Consider the following 26,329-nt stretch of genomic DNA (forward strand, 5'->3'; position numbering starts at 1 on the left):
TGCATCTTTTGTTTTCTCTTAAATATAAAAACACAACACTGCCAAGTTGGGCCTCAAATGCTTGCCATTGTCACAACCAAGTCAAATAGGGGGCATTCTGACAATGTCCTCACGCTACCCAAAAATGGAGACCACCTAACACACAGCCAGGAGAAGGAATCTCGGTTTGTTTTGCTGTAACTCCCCCTCACGCAGAGGACATACCTTGAATTTCATTGATGTGAGTCGGTAAAGAATCTCATTCATGTTCTCTCTGATGATGGCCCAAGTGATCTTATTGTCACTCTGGGCAGTGGTCTCAACTGCTCGACGTGCCATATCATAAAACGCGATCATGTTGGACAGTATTCCCACTGTCTTATAAAATGGGCAGAACCTAACAGAAAAAAGCAGAGAAGGCTTGCAAGTCCTGTCTAAAGGGCGCATTTGTGAATGAATAGGGTGAGCCTGTGACCTGGACTCAGGAACTAAAGTATTAACCATCATAAAAAAATGGCCAGACTGCCCAGTTACTGCAATCAGCGACCATTATCAGGTATCCTGGCAGACAGGATTTCTGCTGTAGACCGCCTCCTTCTGTGATGTATGTATGATGTTTCGGGGGGTGGTCTTGGGCTACAGGGTGGGCAGTTTCAAAAGTCTATATAAGGGCCTGCGCACCGTTGTTCAGGGTTTCTCCTCCCTCCTGCGTGTGGTGAGTGGGGACCCTGTTGCAACAGTTCCTTTAATAAAGATCAGGCTTACTAGCCGCTTTGCTTCTCAATATTCTCTGGGTGGCCCCTGCTTTCTCTTACTGACAGGGAACCCACTTAAGGACTCTATATGGGCTCCGTAATATCCCATAAGGGAAAGGGAGCAGTTTTTCTTATAACACTACCATAAGCTCAACAGATTTCTACAGGTTAAGGAGTTCCAGGGCAGCTAAGCAAATCTGAAAGCTGTTCTTGTTCCTGCTTTCTGGAGATGACATTTTATTCTCGGCAGCAGATGAGTCATGGAACAGCAAACTGCGGCAGGAAGAGACCAAAATTCTAACGCCCTTCTTCGCCCATGAAAGTTGACTGGGAAACGTCTAGCGTAACACTGTCTACTTCTTCAGTGCCCATTTCAGCTCCTGAAACATCAAAAACTCTTGTGAAAATAGCTGCAAACCTGTCATATGGAGTGTAGCCATTCTGTTGCAGGAAGTCATCTTTAATGAGCTTGGCAACTTCCAATGTAATTTTGTCTGTTTCTGCCAAGGAAGCCTAGAAGTGAAAGAGACTCGTTAGCTTCCTGGCTCCCTGGTGCTCCTGATGTTACAGGTTCATTTATTTTTATTTTATTTTAAAAATTCTCTAGTCCACATTTCTAGTCCACCTGTTACTGAATCTTCTGTCCGCCGTATTTCCCAACTACAACTTCTGCTCTGGCTTCTGAGACACTCCACATCTCTGGACGCTTCTCATTTACTCACTGCCAGTCCTTAACTGCTCACTCTAAGCCTTGTTTTGCCAATAAGGGAGAAAAATCCCCTTTGAGAGGGAGCGTATCACTTATAATTTGCGTACCAGCACCTACCACTGTTTTAGGTAAAGGGACCCCTGACCATTAGATCCAGTCGTGGCCGACTCTGGGGCTGCGGCGCTCATCTCACTTTATTGGCCGAGGGAGCCAGCATACAGTTTCTGGGTCAATGTGGCCAGCATGATTAAGCCGCTTCTGGCGAACCAGAGCAGCACACGGAAACGCCGTTTACCTTCCTGCTGGAGCGGTACCTATTTATCTACTTGCACTTTGACGTGCTTTCGAACTGCTAGGTTGGCAGGAGCAGGGACCGAGCAACGAGAGCTCACCCCATCGCGGGGATTCACTGTTTTAGATGCTAACTAAAACGTTTTAGTACTGGCGCTATCCTCGCCCAAGTCCTTCACCCACCCCATTGATGCCAAGAGGCAGGCATCGTCGCTGGACTGTATTGCATTATCCCACAGACATGCCTATAGGAGTTGAGAATATGGAGGAAAAATGTCTCCCCAAAACATTGCTCCCCCTGCCGCTCCTCTACTCACCTTCCCCACCAGCTGAACAATCTCTGCGAGATCCTCCTCTTCCTGCAAGATCTCCTTTGCTTTAGTCCTCAAGGGGACAAACTCTGGGAAGTGCTTGTCATAGTACTCGTCTAGAGCGCGCGTGTACTTGCTGTAGCTGATCAGCCAATTCACAGATGGGAAGTGCTTACGCTGAGCAAGCTTCTTATCCAAGCCCCAGAACACCTGCCAAGCAACCAGGCTTTTATTCATTTAGTCAACTTACAGGCGGCTTGCTACACAATGCAGGTCTCTCTCCAAGCAGTTTGCAATAAGAAAGTCAGAGACTCTAAAATAACCAGGGGTCAAGGTCTCTAAAACATAGAGCAAAGCAATACACACATACAGATAATAAATCACCACTGATAAAAAAATTGTTTTTAAAAGAAGAAATACTGACTTCTGATACAAACTAAAAACAATAAACAGTATAATCGCATGATCAAGAGATCAACTGTTGAGAAACCCCCAAGCGAAAAAGGCCATTTTTCATTCAGTGTCTAACACTGTCCAACTGTTGACATACCAACTGAAGCTGACTCCTTGCTACTGAGGTCATCTAATGACTACAACTGACCTTGGGGGTATCCTGAAACTATGTATAAGAGGGAGTGCAAAGGTAAGGGGGACCCCTGACCATTAGGTCCAGTTGTGACCGACTCTGGGGTTGCGGCACTCATCTCACTTTATTGGCCAAGGGAGCCGGCGTACATCTTCCGGGTCATGTGGCCAGCATGACTAAGCCGCTTCTGGTGAACCAGAGCAGCGCACGGAAATGCAGTTTACCTTCCTGCCGGAGCGGTACCTATTTATCTACTTGCACTATGACAGGCTTTCGAACTGCTAGATTGGCAGTAGCTGGGACCAAACAATGGGAGCTCACCCCGTCACGGGGATTCGAACCGCTGAACTTCTGATCAGCAAGCCCTAGGCTCTATGGATTAACCCACAGCGCCACCGGCGTCGCAGTCAAGAGGGAGTGTAACCCAATCCCAAACAGGAAGTTTCCCAACTCTTGAACCCAGGAACCATTCACCATAAGGATTCAATTTCAGATGATTGGCTCTCGTCTAGCCCATCAGCCCAGGTAATGCATGGCCCTGTCATGATTCAGATGTTATAGAGAATCCCTCAAATATCAGCTCCCCTCTCCTTTCAGGGTCCTGTGCCCTGCATATGAGCTGCGCCAAACTTCTGTTGCCCTCTAGCTAGGCAGAGTCAGTTTTGGGGTGGAGGGAAGACCCCGTTCCCCTTTAATGGGGTACTTGCTAGAGAATCTTGCCCATCAGCCCAAGAGAAGGTAATTCCCAGAAATAAGTGCTGCCCAACCAATAGAGAAAGGCATTTGGCCAAGACCCCAATGAGCCACTGTTGATAGTGGACGACGCTGGGCTAGATGAATCAAGTCACTGGGCACAGGCAGCAGAAGACCACTGGAAAGTGAAGCTTGCGTTCGGTTAAGGAACCCGAACCTAAACCTACCTGAACGATGCCCAGAGTAGCAGAAGTAACAGGGTCAGAGAAGTCGCCGCCCGGAGGAGATACACTGAGCACAGATAGGAAAGAAGGGGAGAGAGAGAGAGACAGAGAGAGAGAGAGATGTCAGTGATTGTAAAAAAAATAAAAAAGGTTCTGACCTCCCTTTGTTGCCTCAGCCTGGTCCACGGACCCTTGTCGGCATAAAAGAGTCCACAAGAAAGGTATCCTTGCAGAGTAGATTCTGCTTTTATTTTTAAAAGACTTTCTGCAAAAAGCGACTGACCAACTGTGCACACCTCAACACCAGCAGCTTTCACTCACTCACTCACTCACTAACTAACCAACTAACCAACCAACCAACCAACCAACCAACCAACCCAACAACAAACTAACATTTCTCACTCTATATATACAACCCAGTGCAGGCCACTGACTCATGCTGACCCAGCTTTTTAAGCATTAAAGAAACAGCGGCCAATTTTTAGCCATGACACGAGAGAGAGAGAAAGGCATGAACAGCAGCAATAGACATTTCATGGGGAACGGCAGTTGTGTGACTTGGCAACTCGGTGCTCAGATTTGCACCCACCACACAACTTCTTCTGAAACGCAATCTGAGACAAGGGGACGGGGAAAATACCAAACCCAGATTTCATCCTTGATGCAGTGTTGTAAATCATAGTCTAGCATGTACTAGATGTTGTAGAAATAAGCCCAGTCCTCGGTACCATACCAAGGGTTAAGACTAATTCAGTGCAGTTACACACACACTCAAGCCACATTTACCATTTTACTCATTTCTAGACCACAATGAAAATGTATCTGTGTGGCGCGTAAGAACTCAAAGCATAACCATGAAATCAAAGCGAAATATTTTAAAGAAGCAGGAACACAGAACGGGTCACCTGGCAAGAAGATTATCAAACACAATAAATGTAATTCAGTAAAAACAAGAGATCCACAGCAGTCTATGACTCAGTATCAGATCCACCCCCAATGACACTCTTCAGCTCTTCAAAGAGCAATGGCCAGTGTAAAAGTCTGGAAGGATAAAAATGTTTGTGTGGTGTCAGAAAATGGCCAAAATCTTGTGATGGAGGTTGTTCCATAGTTGGGGTGCCACCACAGAAAAGGCCCCGTCCCCACACAACGTGCTCCAGGAATAGGTAGGACAACAAGGGCCTCTTCAGCAGATCTTAATAGAGGGGGAGGTTGAAACAAGGAGAGACGCTCCTAATATTTAAATCAGGTTTAGGGAACCAGCAGCCCTCCAGCTGATGTGACAACAACTCCCATCATCCCCGACCACTGACCAGTGCTGGCTGGGAATGATGGGACTTGTAGTCCAACGACTTGTTGAGGGCCACAGGTTCCCCATCCGTGACTCACTCCTTTTTTGAAGCTGCAGTGAAAATCAAGTAGGCTCAGCGAAAGCAGCCGTAACACAGACACATCAAAGCTGACTGGGTCAGACTAATGAGATTCTAATTTAAGACCTTTAACCAGTTTTGAAGAAGAAAGCACAAAGAGATAGGGTGGTTATCCCCACGCATTAGTTTCCCCTAGAAATGGCATGGTAAAGCTACAGGTTCGAATTCTGACATGGGTGCTGCATAGTTGGTTCCACTCAAGCAGCTTGCTCTGGATTCCACCTTCCCTAGCATGGCAGAGAATCAACAAACTGAAGACTGAACGTCTCCCCCTCGTGCCACATCTGACCCTGACTTATCTATTTCGCCTTCCTTATGTCGCTCCTCGGGAGACAGGGAATGCTCTGCTTTGCACAAGACGGACCTTGCAAATCCCAGCTGAAGAAATGAAGGACCAAGGGACTTTGCCATACTTACGCTCCCACAATGCTGACGCTCCCTTCCCTCTCTGGGTTCCCCAGACACTTCACTCTGCCGGCCCGTTCGTAGAAAGAAGCCAAGCGGGCGCCGAGATAGGCTGGATAACCGCTATCTGCAGACGTCAACACAGACAAATGGAAAGTTAGCTTCCCCAACCACAGGAAGGTTCAGGGCCTTTCTTGGAGAAACCTCCCAAGGCGGTCGTCAGGAGCGGAAGGCCTACCAGCAGGCATCTCAGCGAGGCGTCCCGAAATTTCTCGAAGGGCCTCCGCCCATCGGGATGTAGAGTCAGCCATCATACTGACATTGTAGCCCATGTCGCGGAAATACTCAGACAAGGTGATCCCTACAAAAGAACAAGAATTGCAGGTCAGATGTCGCAAACAGTGGAGATCCTGGCTAGAGATCCTCCTAGAAGCATTTATAGACTCTCAGATTTGTAAAAAAGTAATGGGAAGGTAAGCATCAGGAAGAAAGTTTCAACACTCGTTTCAATTCTCACCTGTGCCCTCCAATATTATTTGCAGACCATTTTGTCTCGTGTTCTTGCCCTTACCACTACAGCTGTACCTTGGAAGTCAAGCAGAATCCATTCCGGAAGTCCGTTCCACTTCCGAAACATTTGGAAACCAAAAAGCGGCTTCTGATTGGCTGCAGGAGCCATGGAAGCCCCGTTGGACGTTCGGCTTCCAAAAATAGTTCGCAAACCGGAATAGTCACTATGCGGCGTTCAGGAGCCAAAACGTTCAAGAACTAAGCTGTTCGAAAACAAGGTATGCCTGTATTTCATAGCAGCATTTACATGTTCCTAGACAGAAACCCAGCACCATTTTAAAATTTTATTTATTACAAAATTGGAAATAAATAGAAATGCCCATCATACTGTAGGGCAAAGAGACCAGACCGCTTTCGTTTAGCACATGTAGTTCTCAGTTAACAATAGCCCTTTTTCTAAGCGCTTTGCATACACAACATTAACACTGTTGTTGTTAATAATAATAATAATAATAATTTATTATTTATACTGTGCCCATCTGGCTGGGTTTCCCCAGCCACTCTGGGCGGCTTCCAACAAAGTATTAAAATACAGTAGTCTGTTAAACATTAAAAGCTTCCCTAAACAGGGCTGCCTTCAGATGTCTTCTAAAAGTCAGAGAGTTGTTTATTTCCTTGACATCTGGTGGGAGGGTGTTCCACAGGGTGGGCGCCACCACCAAGAAGGCCCTCTGCCTGGTTCCCTGTAACTTCGCTTCTCTCAGTGAGGGAACCGCCAAAAGGCCCTTGGCGCTGGACCTCAGTGTCCGGGCAGAACGATGGAGGTGGAGACGCTCCTTCAGGTACACTGGACCGAGGCCGTTTAGGGCTTTAAAGGTCAGCATCAGCACTTTGAATTGTGCTCGGAAACGTACTGGGAGCCAGTGTAGGTCTTTCAAGACTGGTGTTATGTGATCTCGGCAGCCGCTCCCAGTCACCAGTCTAGCTGCCGCATTCTGGATTAGTTGTTTTGCATTGCTTTTGATTATTACAATGTTTTTGGGGTACTGATGTTTATAGCTTACAGGTTAAGAACAACAACTACTACTACTAAAAACAGTCCCTTAAGGTATTTCCGAGAAAGCATGGCTTCCCAAAGTGGCAGAGCTGAGATGCAAAATAGGACTCTGAGCTACACAACAAACCGGGCCTGTCTTGCAGCACCATGGGGTTACCAGGCTACGGTGTGCTCAGTCCACAGAAATACTGGCAACCAACCGATTCAGAGGGATAGAGCTATAGGAACAGTTCCAACCATGGATATAGGAAGCCGGCCCAAAGAGAGTCCGAACCAATTCTGGCACCATTGTTGTACACCCGGCACCTCATATCCAAAAGCGACGAAAAAATTGCGTCCCACTTCACTGTGTGAAGAAGTTCTTCTTTTTGCCTGTCCTTAATCCTCCAATACAGTGGTACCTTGGTTTAAAGGTACCACTTAAAGGTGGTTAAAGGTGTCGAACAGCTTGGCTCCCGAACAAATCGCTCCCAAACACTGCAGTGTTTTGGTTTGCGAACGTTTTTCAGAAGCCGAACATCCAACGTGGCTTCCGATTGAATGCAGGAAGCTTCTGCAGCCAATCAGAAGTCGCGCCTTGGTTTTCAAACCATTTTGGGAGTTGGACGGCCTCCCGGAACAGATTAAGTCCAAGAACCAAGGTAGCACTGTGTTTAGCTTCACTGAATGACAATGAAGAGAAGGACAAGCCAGGGAATCGCGTCTAGTTGAAAAACAGCAACCGCCACAGATGCGCCAGAACTGGAGGTGCTGTTGCCATATGACTTTGTTAGGGTCACCTTCCTAGGGGAGGCAACAGAGGCTCAACGGCTGTAACCGTAGGCACATGTCTTCTGGAATGGTGAAGGGAGGGCGAGGAACTGAGGTAGGTACTGAGGTGGAGGCAAGGTGCATGTAAAATAAATATCCATGTCAGTCCTCATCCCATGAACTGCACAATCTCTGATCCTAATGAAGGGGCCTAGAGCGCCAGTATTTGGGACAGAGGCCACTGGCACTGGGGTGGGAGGGAGACAGGGTACCTGCCGAAACTCTTGTCTAGCTCCAAAGCCTTCCCAACTGAGGCTCTGCCCAGGCAGAGGGACTGCAGGAACCACAAAGGAGAACCAGTGGGAGGTAATTTACTACAGGCACCCATCTCTTCTACAGCAAATAGCAAGTCCTAAGCACAGAGTAAAATCCTTAATGATAAACTTAAGGACTGTCTGCACTGCCTTCGGCTGAAAACCCAGGAAAGAAGCACGAGCCCCAAATAGCCTTTTGTATTCTCAGCTCTTACCAGTGTAGATGGAAGCTTCCCTGGCAGCCACAGGCATGTTGGAGGTGTTTGCGACCAGAGCAGTTCTCTTCATAATGCTTTCGACCTTCCCATCAACCTCCATTGTGAGCTGCAAAGGCAAGAGAAACAGGACTGAAAACCCACTGGAAAATATGCAGGTAATAAGAGGCACATTGGACAAAATTTGGAGAAATAACCATTAATTGGTCCAAATCAGAGGTGATGATATTTAACTATGATGAAGATGAAAAATGATTTTTTTGAAGGAAATAAAAATAGATATAAAATTAAGAAATGTAATAAAGTACTTGGGAATAAAAATAACAAGAGATTTTGAAGAAGAAAATTTCAACAAATTAAAAAAGGAAATTAAGGAAAAGCTGGAGGAATATAAGAAAATTAAGCTTTCATGGTTTGGAAGAGTAGTGATAATTAAAATGAAAATTTTGTCTAGAATATTTTTTTATTTAGAATGCTACCAATTAAGATATTGGAGACAGAGATAAAGGGTTGGCAAAGTATGATCAATAAATTGTGTAATGGAGATAAGAAACCTAGAATCAATAAAAGAAGATGGTATAAACCCCAGAAACAGGACTGAATCTGCTGAACATAATGACCCTATCTGGGCATTCGCCTTATGTGTGAGACCTTCATGCACAGAGAGAAAGAGAGACAGACAGACAGACAGATTGCACACAAAACCTCCACAGGTAGATGAAGCACCCTGCTCCAGACCTTCGCTATCCGTGAGTGGGGATGAGAACAGAAAAATGGAGGTTAACATAGTCAGCCCCCACTCTCCCTGTTCACGTGTTATGTTTTACATGAGAGCAGAACATCTAAATAAGGCTAATGGCATGAATTCTTCTAAATGTAGGTATGAAGGGTTATCAGTAGACATTGAAATTCAATTACAGCAAGAGTCCTAACTGGACTGCTTCAACATTTCACTTCCAAACTCACGGTTGCCCTATATTCCTATTCACATGTGCTCCACGGTTTATGGAGAAAACTAAAATGGAATATCAAGATTACCCCTAATAGCTTTGTTTACTCAATTTAAGTCAAGCTAAATCGACTTGGACATCAATCCCCTCCCCAAATCCACATACTTTGCTTAGATTAGAACTGCATTGAGGCACGAAGACCACCGTCTACGTTTTGCTTGAACAGCATTTCCATACCCAATACTGACCTCTGGGAAGTCTCTGAGGACTTCAGACATTTCATTTCCTCGTTCCCCACAGCCTACGTATATGATAACATCACTGTTGGAATATTTGGATAGAGACTGAGAAATCACAGTCTTTCCGCAGCCAAAAGCCCCAGGAATAGCCGTCGTGCCTCCTTGAACACACCTAAATGAAGAATATAGACTGGATTAGTATTTTAACTTGGAGGGAAAGACACAATGGACAAACAGATAGAAGGGAAGTGCAACATATATTTTAAAACTGGCACAAGTCCCAAGATTTAAAGAGGACATGTTGAGTCTGACCATTTAAGGTATCCTGCCCTACTCCAGCAGTATTTAAAATGTCAGAAGAGTAGCTGTACCCTGTGAGCACTCTTAATGAACGTTGAAAGCCACTTTGGAGCTCCTTCAGCTAAAGAGTGAAATAAAAATGTTTCAAAGAAATATGGGTCTGTTATAGCAAAAGCAGCAAACAGAAACCTTTGCTCTAGCTTCTATGTAAACTGGCAGTTTGCATGGGCTGTATATGTTTGCTCGTTCTTGCCAAACCCTTTTCTCTGTATATGCAATGATTTAAACGGAAAACACAACCGAAGATGTGGTTTAGCATTAATAGAAAGATCTTCCGCTTTTTGATATTAAAATCTTTATCGTGGTTTTAGTGCTCTAAGCATTGCACATGCCGTTATTCCAGTTATGCTGCCAGCGACAGTTCTACTATACATAACTGGAGAACTTTTCTACTAAAAGCAGCAGCAAAAAACAGACTTTGCAATCATGGTTGCTACTCACGGAAAGAGGGCATCAAGGACTCTCTGACCCGTTAAGAGAGGGTGATTGGCGGGCAACTTTTCTGTGACAGGGCGGACTTGCCGTACAGGCCAGACCTGGACCATAGTGAATTTCTCCTTCACTCCCTCAAACTCCAGCTCCAACACAACATCCTGCAAGAGGGCGGTGAAACGAAGAACAAACAGAATGCACTGGAAGCTCTGCTGGCAAAAAGTCAACTAGGACGACGGCATGCTGCTGACTTCAGCAAAGTCACGTTGATATTAAAAAGTGGGGACCTGGTGTCATTTATAGTCAGGAAGCAAAGAGGTCTGCTGGTGGTGGCAGGTCCTGCGTCAAGCCACTTCTGCAAGCTGCCTCCATGACGGCAATTTTGGCATCCCTCAAGCAACCCTAAGCTTCCAGGAATTTGTGGAAGTCAGTAGGACTTCCTGGTGGTGGAGAGACAGAGGGAATTTTACCAAGCCGGGTAACCTGTCTCTTCCCTGCCCAAGAGATTGCATATTCTGCACAAGTGCTGAGGCTGTGCTTGGAGAATATGGAGATCTACTGGAGGGGCCACAGTTGTCTATACAGAGGGCATAACAGAGTGCATGGCCTCAAAACAGAGAACTGGAGTTTTTCTTGCACATTAAGTGTATCAGTGAAATTGAGTCTATTGTACCTTCACCACCTCCTTCCCTAATTAGGCCCATTCTCTCTCTCTCTCTCTCTCTCTCTCTCTCTCTCTCTCTCTCTCTCTCACACACACACACACACACACACACACACACACACGTGTCCTGGCTGCTGTGAAATCCAGCCCAGCCAAGGCAAGAACGCAGGTGCTGGAAAAGGGAGAATGAGAGCACAGTTTTTCTGTAGCTCCACTGCCTCCCCCAACTTAAAACACAGACCTGCAGAGACTCCATCGTCTGAGCAAGCGCAAAAATTTATGAAATGGGAAGTGTTTCCTCCAGTGCACTACCATGTCTGATACAGTTCACACAAAACCTGGCATCATGCAAGGACAAAAAATTAGGCAGCGGAGAAAAACTTATTATTTGAAGAAAAACTTACAGACGCGTCGTAATTCCCAGGTGGAGCAATGTAGGTCACTGTCCCCCTGTTTCGCGGGGGCAACATGATCTTGTGTTTGATGAGAGAGTTTTCAGTCACTAGGCCATAAATATCACCGCCTGTGATATGACTGCCAACCTGAAAGTCAAAGAAACTGCTAATATTAATATACAGAGGTATTATATGTCCACAGTACAAGATGCGTTAAAAACATTATGGATACCCAACTGCAAAGCGGGTCAATTCAGGTTGGTCAACAGCGCTGCCAAAATACAATCAACAGCAAACATGTTCTCCGTAACTTACCCGCAGGTTTTTGACAGGCGAGAAGTCCCATTTGAGATCTCTGCTCAGAGCTGTCACATTGACTCCTCTGGGGATGTAAATGCTCTGGGTTTGAGTGCTGATGTCTGACAGAGGCCTCTGAATACCGTCAAAAATGGCTCCCATGATTCCAGGGCCAAGCTCCACCGAGAGGGGCTTGCCAGTACGGAGTACGGGGTCTCCTACGGAAACACCAGCTAAACAATTGGTTAAGGAAGGCATCCTAAAGGTGATGTCAAGCTAACTAGAAATGTATTAACTGGTTCACTAACCAATTACCCTTCATGGTGGGCCACACAAAACATCTTGCAGCGGAACTTCAGGTTTCAGCCAATGGCTCCCATTCTGGGAGGGAGAAAAACATTTCGGTGAGCCAATAAGTACAGTCGTACCTTGGTTCTCGAACAGAATGCGTTCCGAGAGTCCGGAACTGTTTGAAAACCAAGGCGCGGCTTCCAATTGGCTGCAGGAGCTACGGCGGATGTTCGGCTTCCAAAAATCGCTCAAAAACCGGAACACTCACTTCCAGATTTCGATCGTTTGGGGGCTGATTTGTTCAGGAGCCAAGGCATTTGAGATCCAAGGTACGGCTGTATTTTCAGACATTCCAGAAAATAGCAAGAATGTTGTTTCAACTCCAGAGGTCTTTGACTTAACATAAACCAACCCGGAGAGTTTAGCAAGCCAATGTGGTTCTGAAGGTGGGCAGAATAAAGGTCGATGCTATTTTTGCCTCCTCCTGGAAAAAAGGAAATGAGTCGCAAGCCATACTACAATGAACTGTACAATTCTGATAAACCTAGTGCGATAGGAGTCTCTCTAACCTTCTACACATCATCCTTGTTTTGCTTACTTGTTTATACTTGTGGTTTATTTATTTTTACAATTTCAAATACAAAATACAATTGTAAACCAAGAAAACTTTAATAATAATAAAAAAGAGCTAGGGTTTTGTTTTTTAAAAAACACAAAACACAAAATGAATTGCTCAGTTCCCCAGGCAGATAGGATTACAGTGATGCCTCGCAAGACGAAATTAATTCGTTCCGCAAGTTTTTTCTTCTTGTGAGTTTTTCGTCTTGCGAAGCACGGTTTCCCATAGGAATGCATTGAAAATCAATCAATGCGTTCCTATGGAAACCGCCTTCAGACCAGGTCCGGGGACAGTCTGTCCCCCGACCTCTTCTGAAGGCGGGGGGGGGGGCAAGGACTTCTCCGCTGTCCCGGGGCGATCTGAAAATTCTGGCGGGCGGCAGCGAACGCTTCGCTGCCGCCCGCCAGCATTTTAAAAGCCCCCGGACAGCGGAGAAGTCTCCGCTGTCCCGGAAGCTTTTAAAATGCTAGCGGGTGGCAGCGCAGCCTTCGCTGCCACCTGCCAGCATTTTCAGATCGCCCCGGGACAGCGGAGAAGTCTCCGCTGTCCCGGGAAGGCAGGCGGGGGGAGCAAAGACTTTTGCCCCCCGCCGGCCTTCAGAAGAGGTCCAGGACCTCTTCTGAAGGCCGGCGGAGATTTCCCTATGGGCTTTCTTCTTGCGAAGCAAGCCCATAGGGAAATTCGTTTTGCGAAGCACCTCCAAAACGGAAAACTCTTTCGTCTTGCGAGTTTTTCGTTTTGCGAGGCGTTCGTCTTGCGAGGCACCACTGTATTCCCATTATGGATGGGGTTCCACTTGCCCTTCGGGATCAAACTAGCAATCTGGAAGTAATTCCAGACCAAGAATGGTGTCCTGGCGTCTAGGCAATAACTTTGGCCAAGAAGCTTTGGCTGGTACGCCAAGTGCACCCACTACTTGAACCCAAGGATCTTGGCTCCCACTGAAGTCATCATCCCGTTTTCATTTTTACGCTGCTCAACATACCCTTGAATGGCAGAAATCACACACCAGCCAAAAGGATACAGGTTTCCTCATATACCTGAATAGTTGCCATGTCCCCCTCCAGCCGGATAATTTCTCCGACCAGCTCACAGTGGCCAACTCGTACCAGTTCATACATAGCGGCACCTGCCATGTTGCAGGCAGTGACAACTAGGGGAAACAAAAGAAAGAGATGAATGCAGATCCAACTGTGATTTCCCGTTGGAAGGTAAAGGTAAAGGGACCCCTGACCATTAGGTCCAGTCGTGGCCGACTCTGGGGTTGCGGCGCTCATCTCGCTTTACTGGCCGAGGGAGCCGGTGTACAGGTTCCGGGTCATGTGGCCAGCATGACTAAGCCGCTTCTGGTGAACCAGAGCAGCACACAGAAACGCCGTTTACCTTCCTTCCTGTTTATCTATTTGCACTTTGACGTGCTTTCGAACTGCTAGGTGGGCAGGAGCAGGGACCGAGCAACGGGAGCTCACCCCGTCGCGGGGATTCGAACCGCCGACCTTCTGATCGGCAAGTCCTAGGCTCTGTGGTTTAACCCACAGCACCACCCACGTCCCTTCCCGTTGGTAGGGACAATTCAGTAGCTTTGCATTTTTAAATTTCTGCAAATACAGTGTTTTGTTTGCAACTGGAAGTAGAGCCCAAAATATTGCTGTAATGCATGAAAGACTCCTATTACTGAAATGGTAAGGTAACCACGTGTTTGGGCTTCTCGGCTGCAAGTCCTGGAAGACCTGCTCCCTGTCTTGCTAGCCTTTTCCAACTGGCCTGGGAGGGTGGGGGCCAACTTACCAAAGCTACAAAATCTGGGGCTGCTGAGCATTTAGGGAGTTTTGTGGGGATAGCAGTTGTTGCTGCTATTGATATTAATTTTTGCATCTTTATTTCAGATCTTACGATATGGAAATGTTCAATTTGGTTCTGTACTTTTTGATGCTTTGCTTTATAACTACTTTTGCTGTTTGTAATTATGCAATTCGTTTCCCTTTTGCAAGCCGCCTCGTGCATGGCTTGAGCTGTGGAAAGGAGGTATACAAACAGAATGATGATTGTATGTTCCTTCCTTAAAGAAAGGTGGATGCTAGGAAGCAGGGTTCTAGCCTAGCCTTCTCCCTGGCATGCTAGTTTGTAGAGCAATTTTTGTGTTTGTGCAGAGGAGAATTCTGTCATGAGGTCACAGAATCATAAAGCTGGAAAGCTGGAAAAGCCACAAAGTCCAGTCCAACCCCTGCAAATGCAATGAATCTTTCGCCCAGCCCAGGGCTCAAACCCATGACCTTGAGATTTGCAGTTAAGACATGCAGTAAGGTCAGCAAGAAAGGAGATGGCTGGTGGTTCCTAATGTCACAAAAGCCCTGATGTTTCTCAAAAGCAGGGGGTGGGATCAATCCATGCAGATTTGCTCTTCCTTGGGAAAGGGGGCGTTTCAGGGACTCTATCAGGTGAAAGGATGCAGGTTCCCAAATAACTCCTATCATCCTGTCCAGAGCTTTCAGACCATGCCCCTCCTGGACACGACTATGGAAGATACTTCTTTCTAAGCACCATTTCACTGCTGCTCGTTTAAAGTAGACATACCAAGGGCACTTACCAGGTCCTGAAACACCAAAGACATAGCCAAAGGCATCCTCTCTGTCTTCATCACGTACTTTGGGAAGTTTGGAGAAATCCATCTTTCCTGTCCAGCTAGCTGAGAAGAAGGGGGAGAGAAAAGTCTAGTTTGAAGGTTTGGTTAAAGGTAAAGGTAAAGGGACCCCTGACCATTAGGTCCAGTCGTGACTGACTCTGGGGTTGCGGCGCTCATCTCGCTTTACTGGCCGAGGGAGCCGGCGTACAGCTTCCGGGTCATGTGGCCAGCAGGACTAAGCCGCTTTCTGGTGAACCAGAGCAGCGCACGGAAACGCCGTTTACCTTCCCGCCAGAGTGGTACCTATTGATCTACTTGCACTGGTGTGCTTTCGAACTGATATGTTGGCAGGAGCAGGGACTGAGCAACAGGAGCTCACCCTGGTGCGGGGATTCAAACCGCCAGCCTTCTGATTGGCAAGTCCTAGGCTCTGTGGTTTAACCCACAGCGCCACCCGCGTCCCTTTGTTCGGTTAGCCTACATCAAATCACAGAAAGGCCACTCACAATTAGCACAAAGTGGAATCCCACACACACATTACATGCATTCCCTCACTTTTTGAGTCTGAATCTTGTGTTCTCCCCACAACTGTCAGTTAAGTAGCTGAGTAACTATGTAGGATCGTATACCAAGGTTCTTCTGCATCTTGAAGTGTATACGAAATCTTGCCATGTAATAATCAGAGTGCTAAAGAACTCAGTAAATATTATTTTCAGTTCCCTATTTTCCCTGATCTCTGTGGAATGCCCTTCTGGCTTGCACTCTTTATAAAGACTTGAGGAATGAGATGATCACCCCTCTCTTATTGTCCATTCTGGGTCGCCTAACCACTGCCACAGCGTCCTTTCTCCTGGCAGATCAAGAGGAGCAGATGACAGCAAAGGTTGCAAGGTTTTTAGCTGGGGCAATCAGAATAAGGTCCACTATTTGACTGCTGATTCAGGAGCCTAAAGTGTGCTTCATGTAATTGACCTTTTATTTCTGTTCTTTATATTGCACTGCTGTTTTGTTGCTATGGCCGATGGCTGACGCAAATAAAGATTCATTCAAGAAGGATATCTGTGAAAATCTGTGGGTGCACAATATGCAATCACAACTGCTAGCTCAGCAGCCCTGGAATGTATTTGGTGTTGAGGAAGCTCTCAACACTATTCAGACATAGCTACAAAATAAGTGTTAGAAATTAGCCAGGCGCCAGGAAATTAGCCAGGAACTCCCGCCGCGCTCAGAAGGCTTGCGGATAGGTGCCTGAAGCTCGGGGAGCGCAGCGCTGTGCTCCCCGGGCTTCAGGCTGCTATCCGCAAGCCTTCGGAGCACTTTCCTCTCACTCTCCAGGCTTCAGCGAAAGCCTGCATTCACTCCATAGGACACACACACATTTCCCCTTCATTTTTGGAGGGGAAAAAGTTGGTCATATAGAGCGAAAAATACGGTATACCCAAACTTTCCCCCCTCCAAAGCATAATTCAGGAGTTACTCCAGAACAGAGGGTGCAGAATAATTAGCACACTGTGAGAAAACACTCTGCCCATAAACAAGAAGGGAGTATATTATGGTAACATATTTGGGTTTTGACCCTTTCAGTGGGTTCCTCTTTCCCTTAAACCTGTTTTTAACATTCCCACTATTTTATGAAGCTATCCACATACAAAGGTTACACACTGTTTTGGAGATTAGCAAATGGGAGTTGCAGAGTTGAATACTGTACACACATTTCTACTACATTCTTTAAAGAATTCTGCTACATTAAATTTAAAACACATTTTCACCCATAACATGGCATGTTGATAGCCTGAGATCAATTTTAGCCAAACCAAATAACCATTTTACAGTGCAACGCCTAACAAGAGAGTTACCTTGTTCAGCTCACACTGGGGAGTCCAATATGTTTTGACCTAAGGTTTTCTTTTAAAAAAAGACTGATTTTTTGCAGCAAAATCTGAATCAGTTTGAAATTAAAATCACATGTGTGTCGCAATCAAGATTCTCGTCCGAAGCAATCGCCCAGAAAGCAATGCATGGCAAAATACTAAAAGGTCCATACCTTAGGGGAAGCCACAAAAAAAAAATATCCACCAGTCTTATGAAGGAATCCAAACACAAGCTCTAAGAAACCAGGAAAAAGCAAATGGTTTGCCTTCCTGGCTCCGAAGAGATAGGAAAGAAGGCATTTCAGGAAGACACAGCAAAGAAAAGATTGTCAGCTGACCAGATGAGTCATCCATCCCTCCCCAAAAGGACTGCTGCAATAGCAAGTCACGCTGCTCAAGGCCCAACTAAATTTAAAATGTGCTCTTTTTGGATTTCAACACACTCCATCGTGCTGAGGCTGAAAGCAAAATCAACTCTCAGTCACAAGCTGTTTCCGTGCTTGGGCAAGACCCAAAGAACAGAGACACTGTTTTTGCTATCTCAAGAGACCATTTTTTTCCCCCAAGAGACCATTTATAAAACGATCAAGTCAGAAAATAAAATGCCTCTGTTTTATTGCATTCTTCACTTCTGCAGAACTAATGAGTCACTGTCCAGTCCACTGACTTTAACTGCAGCAATTACCTTGTGGGGAAAGAAGGGGGATCTGGTGACCCTATGAAATTGTAGTCCAGGTAAAGGACCCCTAGATAAAGGGGTCCAGTCTAAGTCCAGTCAAAGGCAACTATAGGGTTGTGGCGCTCATCTTGCTTTCAGGCTGAGGGAGCCGGCGTTTGTCCACAGACAGCTTTCCAGGTCATGTGGTCAGCATGACTAAACCGCTTCTGGCACAATGGGACACCATGACGGAAGCCAGAGTGCATGGAAACGCTGTTTACCTTCCCACCGCAGTGGTACCTATTTATCTACTTGCACAGGCGTGCTTTCAACCTGCTAGGTTGGAGGAGCTGGGACAGAGCAACAGGAGCTCACTCCGTCGCGGGGATTCGAACCGCCGAACTTCCGATCGGCAAGCCCAAGAGACTCAGGGGTTTAGACCACAGTGCCACCCATGTCCCTTTAAGTCCAGGTACGGCAGAAACATTGCCCACACATACGCTCAGAATATGTTTTTGAGCTGTAAAACACTAATTCCACACATTATTGCAATCATATATGAACAAATGTGGTGACACAACCAGGCACTGATCCAGACCTGCTTAGTTGCAGCAAGGTGGACTTCATGTGCTTTCAGCTTATACCAATGGGGACATCCATATTTTATTACAAAACCTTACTGCTCATGAGGGGTTGCTATGAAACAAAAGAAGCTGCCCCCTCCCATTACTACAGTGGTACCTTGGTTCTCAAACTTAATCCTTTCCGGAAGTCCGTTCCAAAACCAAAGCGTTCCAAAACCAAGGGGCGCTTTCCCATAGAAAGTAATGCAAAGCGGGTTAATCCGTTCCAGACAATTAACAGCAACCCCTCAAACAGCCATTTAACATGAATTTTACTATCTAATGAGACCACTGATCCATAAAATGAAAGCAATAAACAATGTGCTGCAGTCACACAATCAATCAAGCAGCAGCTGAAGTGGATTCCACACAGTCACAAAAAAGAGCCACAAAAACAAAAATGCAAAATAAATACCAAAAGGAGACAGACCGCAGCGAAACACTCAAAACAGAAGTGTGGCACTCAAATCGGAAGCATGGCACTCAAAATGGAGCACGTTCAGCTTCCGAAAAAGGTTCACAAACCGGAACACTTATTCCAGGTTTGCAGTGTTTGGGTTCCAGGTAGTTTGAGTACCAAGGCGTTTGAGAACCAAGGTACCACTGTACTTTGCTAATAATCCTAATCCAAAAATATCAACACTGCCTAAAGCTAAAGAACATTATGACAACTGAATGACCCAATCTGCAAGCCTGATTCTTCCAAGTCTTTAGGGGAGGATAGCTCTAATTCTCCACTGTACTACAGCCAGTCCAGGCACTGTCAAAAAATAGTTAAACCCAAGCCATCATATACACATTTTGAACCACATTCTTCCTTTAATGACTTCAAGTACAAATTTGGTGGTGTGAACTATTGTGATACAATTGCCTATTATGCATTTTGCCCTCTCCTTTATAATTAAAAAGCTGGTTCAAACTCCCACATAGAAAAAGTTGGAATTTTCAGTCAACAGACTTCTCCTTCAGCATTCAGTATCTTAGACTGTTTGAATAATTGGGGCTAAATGCATTGACAGAGGACCAAAACATTCTCGGCCATTTCTAAAAACTGCTGCAACACAACACTAGAGACAATTGTTTCAGAAGAGACCAAACCTAATCTTTCTAATTTGGTTCAAACATCGCCCCAACCCAGACACACTAGTTAGATCAGAAAGAATGATTACAGTGAGTGACTAACAGTGAAACATACATGAATTATTCTCTTAAGTCTATTGCTTGGCTTGAGTTGTTCCATTCTACCATACAACAAACTGCTTTGCAACTAAAGGAGAATCAATTTTCCCAAGGCAAATTAAGCATTAAGTTGATGGAAAATATTGACGTTACTTCTCCACTTCTCAATTTTTTCTCTATTGAACTTTATTAAGACAACAGGAAACAGAACTCAAGCAGCTATTTGCATATACAGGAACAATCAATTACACCATAGGAAACCAATGGTGTTTAAATTGGGGAGGGGGAATGTATGAACACATTACATACGGCATATTACTGTGCAGTCTTTTTAAAATGAATTTTGGATCACCTGCATAAAGAGAAATTGTACCAGAAAAGGCAGAATATGTTTTCTAATTACGTAAGGCTCTGTTCAGATATTAATATAAAGTAAGATTTACATCTATCAATCTATCAATTTAAGAGCCCTCATTTTCAATTTCCAAATGCACAATAAGCAAACCAGGGTTTAGAGAAGCTTCTCATCTTTCATTTTCTGTTCTCTCAGCTTAAGTTCATTCAGACACCACACCAAAATACAGTCAGTGCAAATGATGGATTGCAAGCCCGCCTCCAAGCATGCTTCTATTTTGGAGTAACAGGTAATTGCAGACTATGGTTTGTCAATTCAGACTTCCTATCACATTCTTAGCTGTAGTTTGGCATGGTATCAGGGCTAGATTTAGGTTTGATGAGGCCCTAAGCTCCTGAAGGTAATGGGGCTCTTTATATGTCCAGCTGTCTTTTGTCAACAACAAATTGTCACTGTTTTTTTGTGTTTAATATATGCTATATGGTAATTTATGGACCTACTAGGTATCTAAATCCCTTTGCACATGCAGAATGTAGGCACCCTATATAGAGAAAGGAGCAAACTGGGAAGCAGACGAGCCCATTACTTGCATCATAGGAGCCTGTTTTTTATTTCATATTTTGGAAATGTACAACCAGGTTTTTTCCCTTCAAATTTTTTGGGGGGCCCCAAGAGAGTAGGGCCCTAAGCTACAGCTTGTTTAGCTTATACGTAAACCCGGCACTGCATAGTATCTGAACTGAACAAAAGCCAGAAGATAGAAAAAGAGGGAGAAATTCTAAGTTCCAACTGTCTCTCCCCCCCCCAAACCCAAAATAAGATGCTGGACTTTGGTCTGATCCACTTCAAATGATCTTATGCCATATTATTAAAATTAAATATGTAAAATAAACAGCATATAAAAATACCCAGCTAGTGTATTAATGGAAGGTGGGATTTTAAAATAAGTTCTACCCCTGCTTTATTGGCCTATTACTTTTATATGTTTATATGTGTAGAGAGTGAAGTGAAAAGGATCCAGTTTGGTGTCATGTAGTTTAAAGAAGCTGTTCAAGATTTATGCAAAGGGAGATTGCAAGGAGAGTTAAAAGCAATGTTCTCTAGTCGAAGCAGCATTTCTAAGAGGTTTCTGAAGAAGGGTCCATATTACATAATTGGAAACCACTTAAAACCACAATCTAACAAGAAGACCGAGAGAGGCTTACTGCCAAATATACACAACACTTTTAGCGTTTTCTAGGATAGAAACGCCATTTAAGGATACATAGGGTGAAATTCTGACAATACTAACTGCCTCTGTGTTTGGCAGACAATATTTATAAGAGGACCTGAATATTCTCCAGAGGCACCAAAGGTATTTAGTAAGATTTAGAAAAACGCATGTTCTTCTAGGTACTTGCAAATGTGCGTAAGAACTGTGATGTTCATTTAGCTGTTAAGTCCCATTCTTCTCAAAGGGGTTTATTGGTAGGCAAGTGTATAGGAATCTAAAGCCATTTCTTAAATATCTAGTGAAGCTGTGCAAAACAAAGCATTATTGACAAAATATTATATATACAATATGATGAATGATTAAAAGTATCCCATGTATCAATTAACTGTTCTACTTAGCCATGATTATCTGTCATGGAATGGTGGGCCTCACCTGCTCCCCTATTAAAGGAATGGCTGGCAAAATTATGGAGACTAGTTTAAGCATCTCAGCCAACTGAATACATTTCTCTGAGAGAAGTTAAATTACAGCTAAAAGATGTTTGAGGTAGAAAAGCCCATCATTATAAAGGTGAGATATAATTAGGATATTAGCACATCATGAACTTTTCCAGATTATTTTTTATTGAGCAATTTCATTTTGTTTACAGAATCAATATGTTAATTAAGAAGCAAACCCTTACAGCGGGTGAACTGGAAGAGGAACTTAACAAAGAAATATGACTCAAGCAAGCAAGCCAAACCCCAAGCTGCAAAGGGAGGCATAGCCGTAAAAAAAACACAGATGACTAAATTAATCTAATTGGAAACGTGAACTCCTCCTTAACCACCAGACCTTGAGCAAAAGCAACTCAACCACCAGTCATGCCAAGGAAAATATTACTATGAGCAACTGTCACATTATCCAGCATTTGACTGCGACTATTCCCAATACCTTGACAAAAATGATTTTACCTAGGAGCAGACAACTCCTCATTGTTCACAATGGGCCCCAAATCAGAAACATAAGAAAAAGCCAGCTTCTTGGCATGGTTTTAAAAAGAGATAATTAGAAAGCTTTCTTCCAGCCAAATTTTCCCCCAGCTTTTTGAATTCTGAATTAGAATAATAGAATCTTAGAGCTGTAAGGGACCCAGGGGTCATCTAGTCCAACCCCCTGCAATGCAGGAATCTCAGATAAAGCAGCCATGACAGATGGCCATCCAACATCTGCTTAAAAACCTCCAAGGACCCCTGGAAAGTTAATTCCAGTGAAAGGCGACTATGGGGTGCCGCGCTCATCTCGCTTTTCAGGGCGAGGGAGCTGACATTTGTCCACAGACAACTTTCCGGGTCACGTGGTCAAATAAGAAGAGTCCACAACCTGAGCTTATTTAGGGAGAAGCATTCCACTCCGTCTCCTGGACCTCTCAGCAGCTTGTAAACATCCTTAAAGGTTTTCTGAGCTAAGGTGGTTTCATTCCTACCTGAGCTGATAAGAGACCACTGCTCAAAACCTGGGCTTGTTTAAAAGTGCAGGGGGACAACTATGGTTATGTAAACACATAGGATTTGAAGTGCCATGGGCTCATTTTTTCAGAGCACTTTTGCACACACAGTGGTACCTTGATTCCTTGAATGGCTTAGTTGTCAAACAAATTGGCTCCTGAACGCCGCAAACCCGGAAGCATTGGTGGAAAGAACATAGCAGTTCACTGCACCCTATGCAGTGAACCCTATCCTTCCTATCATAAAATAGTGCATCTGCCTATATGTTAAAATATTAAACAGAAGTGCTTCAGATGCCACCAGCATTGGAGGGGTGGTGAGCGACTACTGGAGAAAGGTCCTTTTTAGTGTGAGACACCCCAGCTGTAGAATACTTTCCCCAGGGAGACTCACCTTCATGTCTGAGACCCTTTATTTCCCCAGGCTTTTAACCCTTTTAATCATTTTTATCTCTGCCGATTATCTCTCTGCTCCACTTTAAAATAATGCAACACCACCATTTTTTTATTTTAAAAATGTGTTTCCTGTAATTGTTATAAACCACCTGGGAACCTATTGAAGGTCAGGGTACAAGTACTTTACAATACACACCCAGAGACACAGCTGCATTAGGGATCTACCTCTGCTCTTTCGCTTTTACAGTATTTTGTTTTCATGGCTGCACATGGGTAGCAGCTTGCTGCAGTTTTCATTTGTGCACCTCTCCTTCTACAATGTCAACGGCCACCACACATGCATTCATTATCAGGCCTCACGCAACACATTGAAATGTCAACCGCATTGTTACGTGAAAGAGCAATTTTACGCAAGCAAATGAATACAGAAAGTGAGTCTTGTTTACACAACAACAACACCCTAAGAACAAGCTCCTCAACCACAGATTTCTAACTAAAACAGCCAAGACATAACTGAGGCAAGGATTTCAGAGGAGGGAAATGTCCCATCTCTGTGGTGATATGAGTTTTCATCCTGTTTTTCTCTGTAAGCCTCCTTGAGTCCCGTCAGGGAGAAAGGTGGGGTACAAATAAATATGATGATGGGTTAGTGACCGGCTGTAGGGTGTTTTTGTTTGTTTGTTTCTGTTTGATTACAAGACTTCCCCTGCTGTTTGGTGCCGTCTCGTCAGAAACAAGCACCCAAAACACCACCATATAAGCCCCCCGTTTTTTTGAACTGGCCTAGAGGTGAGGACAAACCTGGACAGCATCTTAGAAAGTAGAGACATCACCTTGCCAACAAAGGTCCGTATAGTTAAAGCTATGGTTTCCCCAGTAGTGATGTATGGAAGTGAGAGCTGGACCATCAAGAAGGCTGATCGCCAAATAAGTGATGCTTTTGAATTCTGGTGCTGGAGGAGACTCTTGAGAGTCCCATGGACTGCAAGAAGATCCAACCTCTCCATTCTGAAGGAAATCAGTCCTGAGTGCTCACTGGAAGGACAGATCCTGAAGCTGAGGCTCCAAGACTTTGGCCACCTCATGAGAAGAGAAGACTCCCTGGAAAAGACCCTGATGTTGGGAAAGATGGAGGGCACAAGGAGAAGGGGATGACAGAGGACGAGATGGTGGGACAGTGTTCTCTAAGCTACTAACATGAGTTTGACCAAACTGTGGGAGGCAGTGGAAGACAGGAGGGCCTGGCGTGCTCTGGTCCAGGGGGTCACAAAGAGTTGGACTAAACGACTAAATGACAACAACAACAACAACAACATTTGCCAGGTCAAGTATTATCCCTCTCAGTGAAGTCAGTGATTGGATAGGAAACTGACCCCCCCCCCCCGATTCTTGCCCAGTTTGGAATGGCAGGGCTTTCATTGCAGACCTTGCAGTGGTGCAGCACATCTCAAGCAATGCATGAGCCCCACGTGAGAGCAGAAGTCAGATGATGAGACACACAGTGTGGACTCTCTCTGGCCCCCTGCCCTGGCACGGAGGAAATAGTCAGGACACGCCTAGATCAGTCCACAACAGAGGTGAGGAGGGAGATGCTGAGCCCTTGCTCCTATATGGGGGGGGCGATATTTCTCCCTCTCTGAGGGGCCCCCGGAGAGAAAGGCGCCCTTCCGCGCAAGGGCGGGAATGAACCGTGACAGCTCCTGGGAAGCCGGTGGGGCTGCCCGCTTCTCAAGGGAGGGAGCCGGAGGGAGCGAAGGGCGCTGAGGCGACTCACCTCGGGGGAATGACGGGAGCAGCTCCTCGGTGACTCAGGAAGCGGCCGACCACCGACTGCCGACTCGCCCTTTCCCCGGCGGACTAATCCCGCAGGCGCCTCCGGAAGTGACGCGGAGCGCTTCCCGTCGAGCCTCTCGGGCTTGGAAGGACCTTCTCGCGGCGCCTGCGCGCTGGCCCGCGTCTCTCGCTCCTCCGGGGTGGTAAAATGCCGTAAAGTAAATCAGGGGCGTAAAGTGAATCAGGGGACGTCAGGGCGTTTTTTTCGGCCCGACGCGGCCTGGACCGCTTTGCCTCACAGACGGGGCTGTAGCCCCGCAGAGGCACGAAAAGGGTAGAGGTGCGCATCGTCCGGCCCGAGAACGAGCTTCCGGGTTCGCGTCGCGCGCCATTGAATCAAACTTCCAGCCAGAGTGAAAGCTGCCCGTCGTGGGAACCGGGGGGGGGGGAACCCAGGATTTCATCAGAGCTGTTTGAACGCTAGAGTGCAAGGCCCAAATGAAAGAAGCAGAGAGCAGGGCTTTGTATCGTTTTGTTTTGTTTTTTTTTAAAAAGCTCATTTCGTGTGAACATTTTTTTTTAAATTAGGTTTTTAAGCATAGGGAAATGGCCCTCCCGAAATAAATTCAAAACCAACCGCATTTAGAAGACTGTACAATTCTGGCCGCCTCACTTCAAAAAGGCTATTGTAGGGTTGGAAAAGGGCATCGAGCGATTCCCCTGTGAAGAAAGGTTGCAGCATTTGGGACATTTTGGTTTAATGAAAATGGAAGGGGCGACATGATAGAAGTTTATAAAACTATGCATGGCGTGGAGAGAGGAGAGTTTTGCTCCCCTCTCTGCATCCACTGTTGTGAGGCAGCCATGCTTCTGAATACCAGGAGGGGAGAGAGCTCTTGTGCTCAACATCTCCTAAACACTGTTATTCAGACAGACGTTTTCATTGTGCATTTCTTTTCACCAACCAGTCTTGATGTTTTTGTTTATTTTACTGTAATTTGTTGCATTTTTATGGAAGTGTGGTCTATAAATATTTTAAGAAATAAATCAGGTGAATAAATAAATAAGTCGGTCTCTGAGTGACTTCTAAACGGGAGGGGCGGGACGAAAGAACCCGGAAGTCGGTCTCTGAGTGACTTCTAAACGGGAGAGGCGGGCCGAAAGAACCCGGAAGTCGGTCTCTGAGTGACTTCTAAACGAGGGGGCGGGGCGAAGAGACCATCGCCGGAGCGCGTGCGAAGCGTCGCGCCGGGAAAGCGTGCTGCCGTCGTCACGTCGGCGTCGGGTGAAAGGTCGAGCTGAGGCGGGGGCGGCGTTGTGCGCAGGCGCGCGCGGGAGCTCGGAGCGGCCTGAGGCCCATGTGGAGAAGCGGCGGCGGCGGCGCCAAGAGCAGGAGCAGCAGGAGCAGCGGCTGAAGCGCCGCCGCTGGACCCCGCGGCCCCCGGCAGCAGCAGCAGCAGCAGCAGCCGCCATGAAGGGGTGAGTGCGGGACCGGCGGCCGCGGCCGCCACCCCTTTCCCTCCCCTTTCCTTCCCGCCTCCCGCCCCGGCCCAGCCGCCCAGCCCGGTCTCCTCAGGCGCCTCCAGGTGGGCTTTCCCCCTCAGGTTTCCCCCCGGGGCGGCGGCGGCGGCGGGTCTTTGTTTCCCGCGCTTCTTTCCCGGGGGGGGGGAGTAGAG

The 26,329-nt window shown here is 46.0% G+C and overlaps 1 protein-coding gene across 2 annotated transcripts in view; it reads right to left on the reverse strand.

Moving 5' to 3' along the window:
• Positions 1 to 24,755, reverse strand: part of ATP6V1A (ATPase H+ transporting V1 subunit A) — a 28,083-nt gene extending 3,328 nt beyond the window's left edge. The window contains exons 1-14 of one of the 2 annotated variants that reach the window (XM_053371070.1): positions 24,655 to 24,755; positions 15,064 to 15,162; positions 13,501 to 13,629; positions 11,585 to 11,799; positions 11,279 to 11,416; positions 10,220 to 10,371; positions 9,428 to 9,590; positions 8,230 to 8,338; positions 5,622 to 5,744; positions 5,396 to 5,510; positions 3,552 to 3,615; positions 2,052 to 2,255; positions 1,153 to 1,247; positions 205 to 376 (exon numbers count right to left, since the gene is read on the reverse strand). In XM_053371070.1, coding sequence (XP_053227045.1) covers positions 205 to 376; positions 1,153 to 1,247; positions 2,052 to 2,255; positions 3,552 to 3,615; positions 5,396 to 5,510; positions 5,622 to 5,744; positions 8,230 to 8,338; positions 9,428 to 9,590; positions 10,220 to 10,371; positions 11,279 to 11,416; positions 11,585 to 11,799; positions 13,501 to 13,629; positions 15,064 to 15,145 — 1,761 coding nt within the window. In that variant the 5' untranslated portion in view covers positions 15,146 to 15,162; positions 24,655 to 24,755. Of the gene's footprint in view, positions 1 to 204; positions 377 to 1,152; positions 1,248 to 2,051; positions 2,256 to 3,551; positions 3,616 to 5,395; positions 5,511 to 5,621; positions 5,745 to 8,229; positions 8,339 to 9,427; positions 9,591 to 10,219; positions 10,372 to 11,278; positions 11,417 to 11,584; positions 11,800 to 13,500; positions 13,630 to 15,063; positions 15,163 to 17,143; positions 17,290 to 24,654 lie in introns of those variants that run through there. The other variant, XM_053371071.1, reaches the window with a different exon arrangement.
• Between the last annotated feature and the right edge of the window lie 1,574 nt (positions 24,756 to 26,329).

This window comes from Podarcis raffonei, chromosome 17 (genome assembly GCF_027172205.1).
Source record: "Podarcis raffonei isolate rPodRaf1 chromosome 17, rPodRaf1.pri, whole genome shotgun sequence".
NCBI lineage: Eukaryota > Metazoa > Chordata > Lepidosauria > Squamata > Lacertidae > Podarcis > Podarcis raffonei.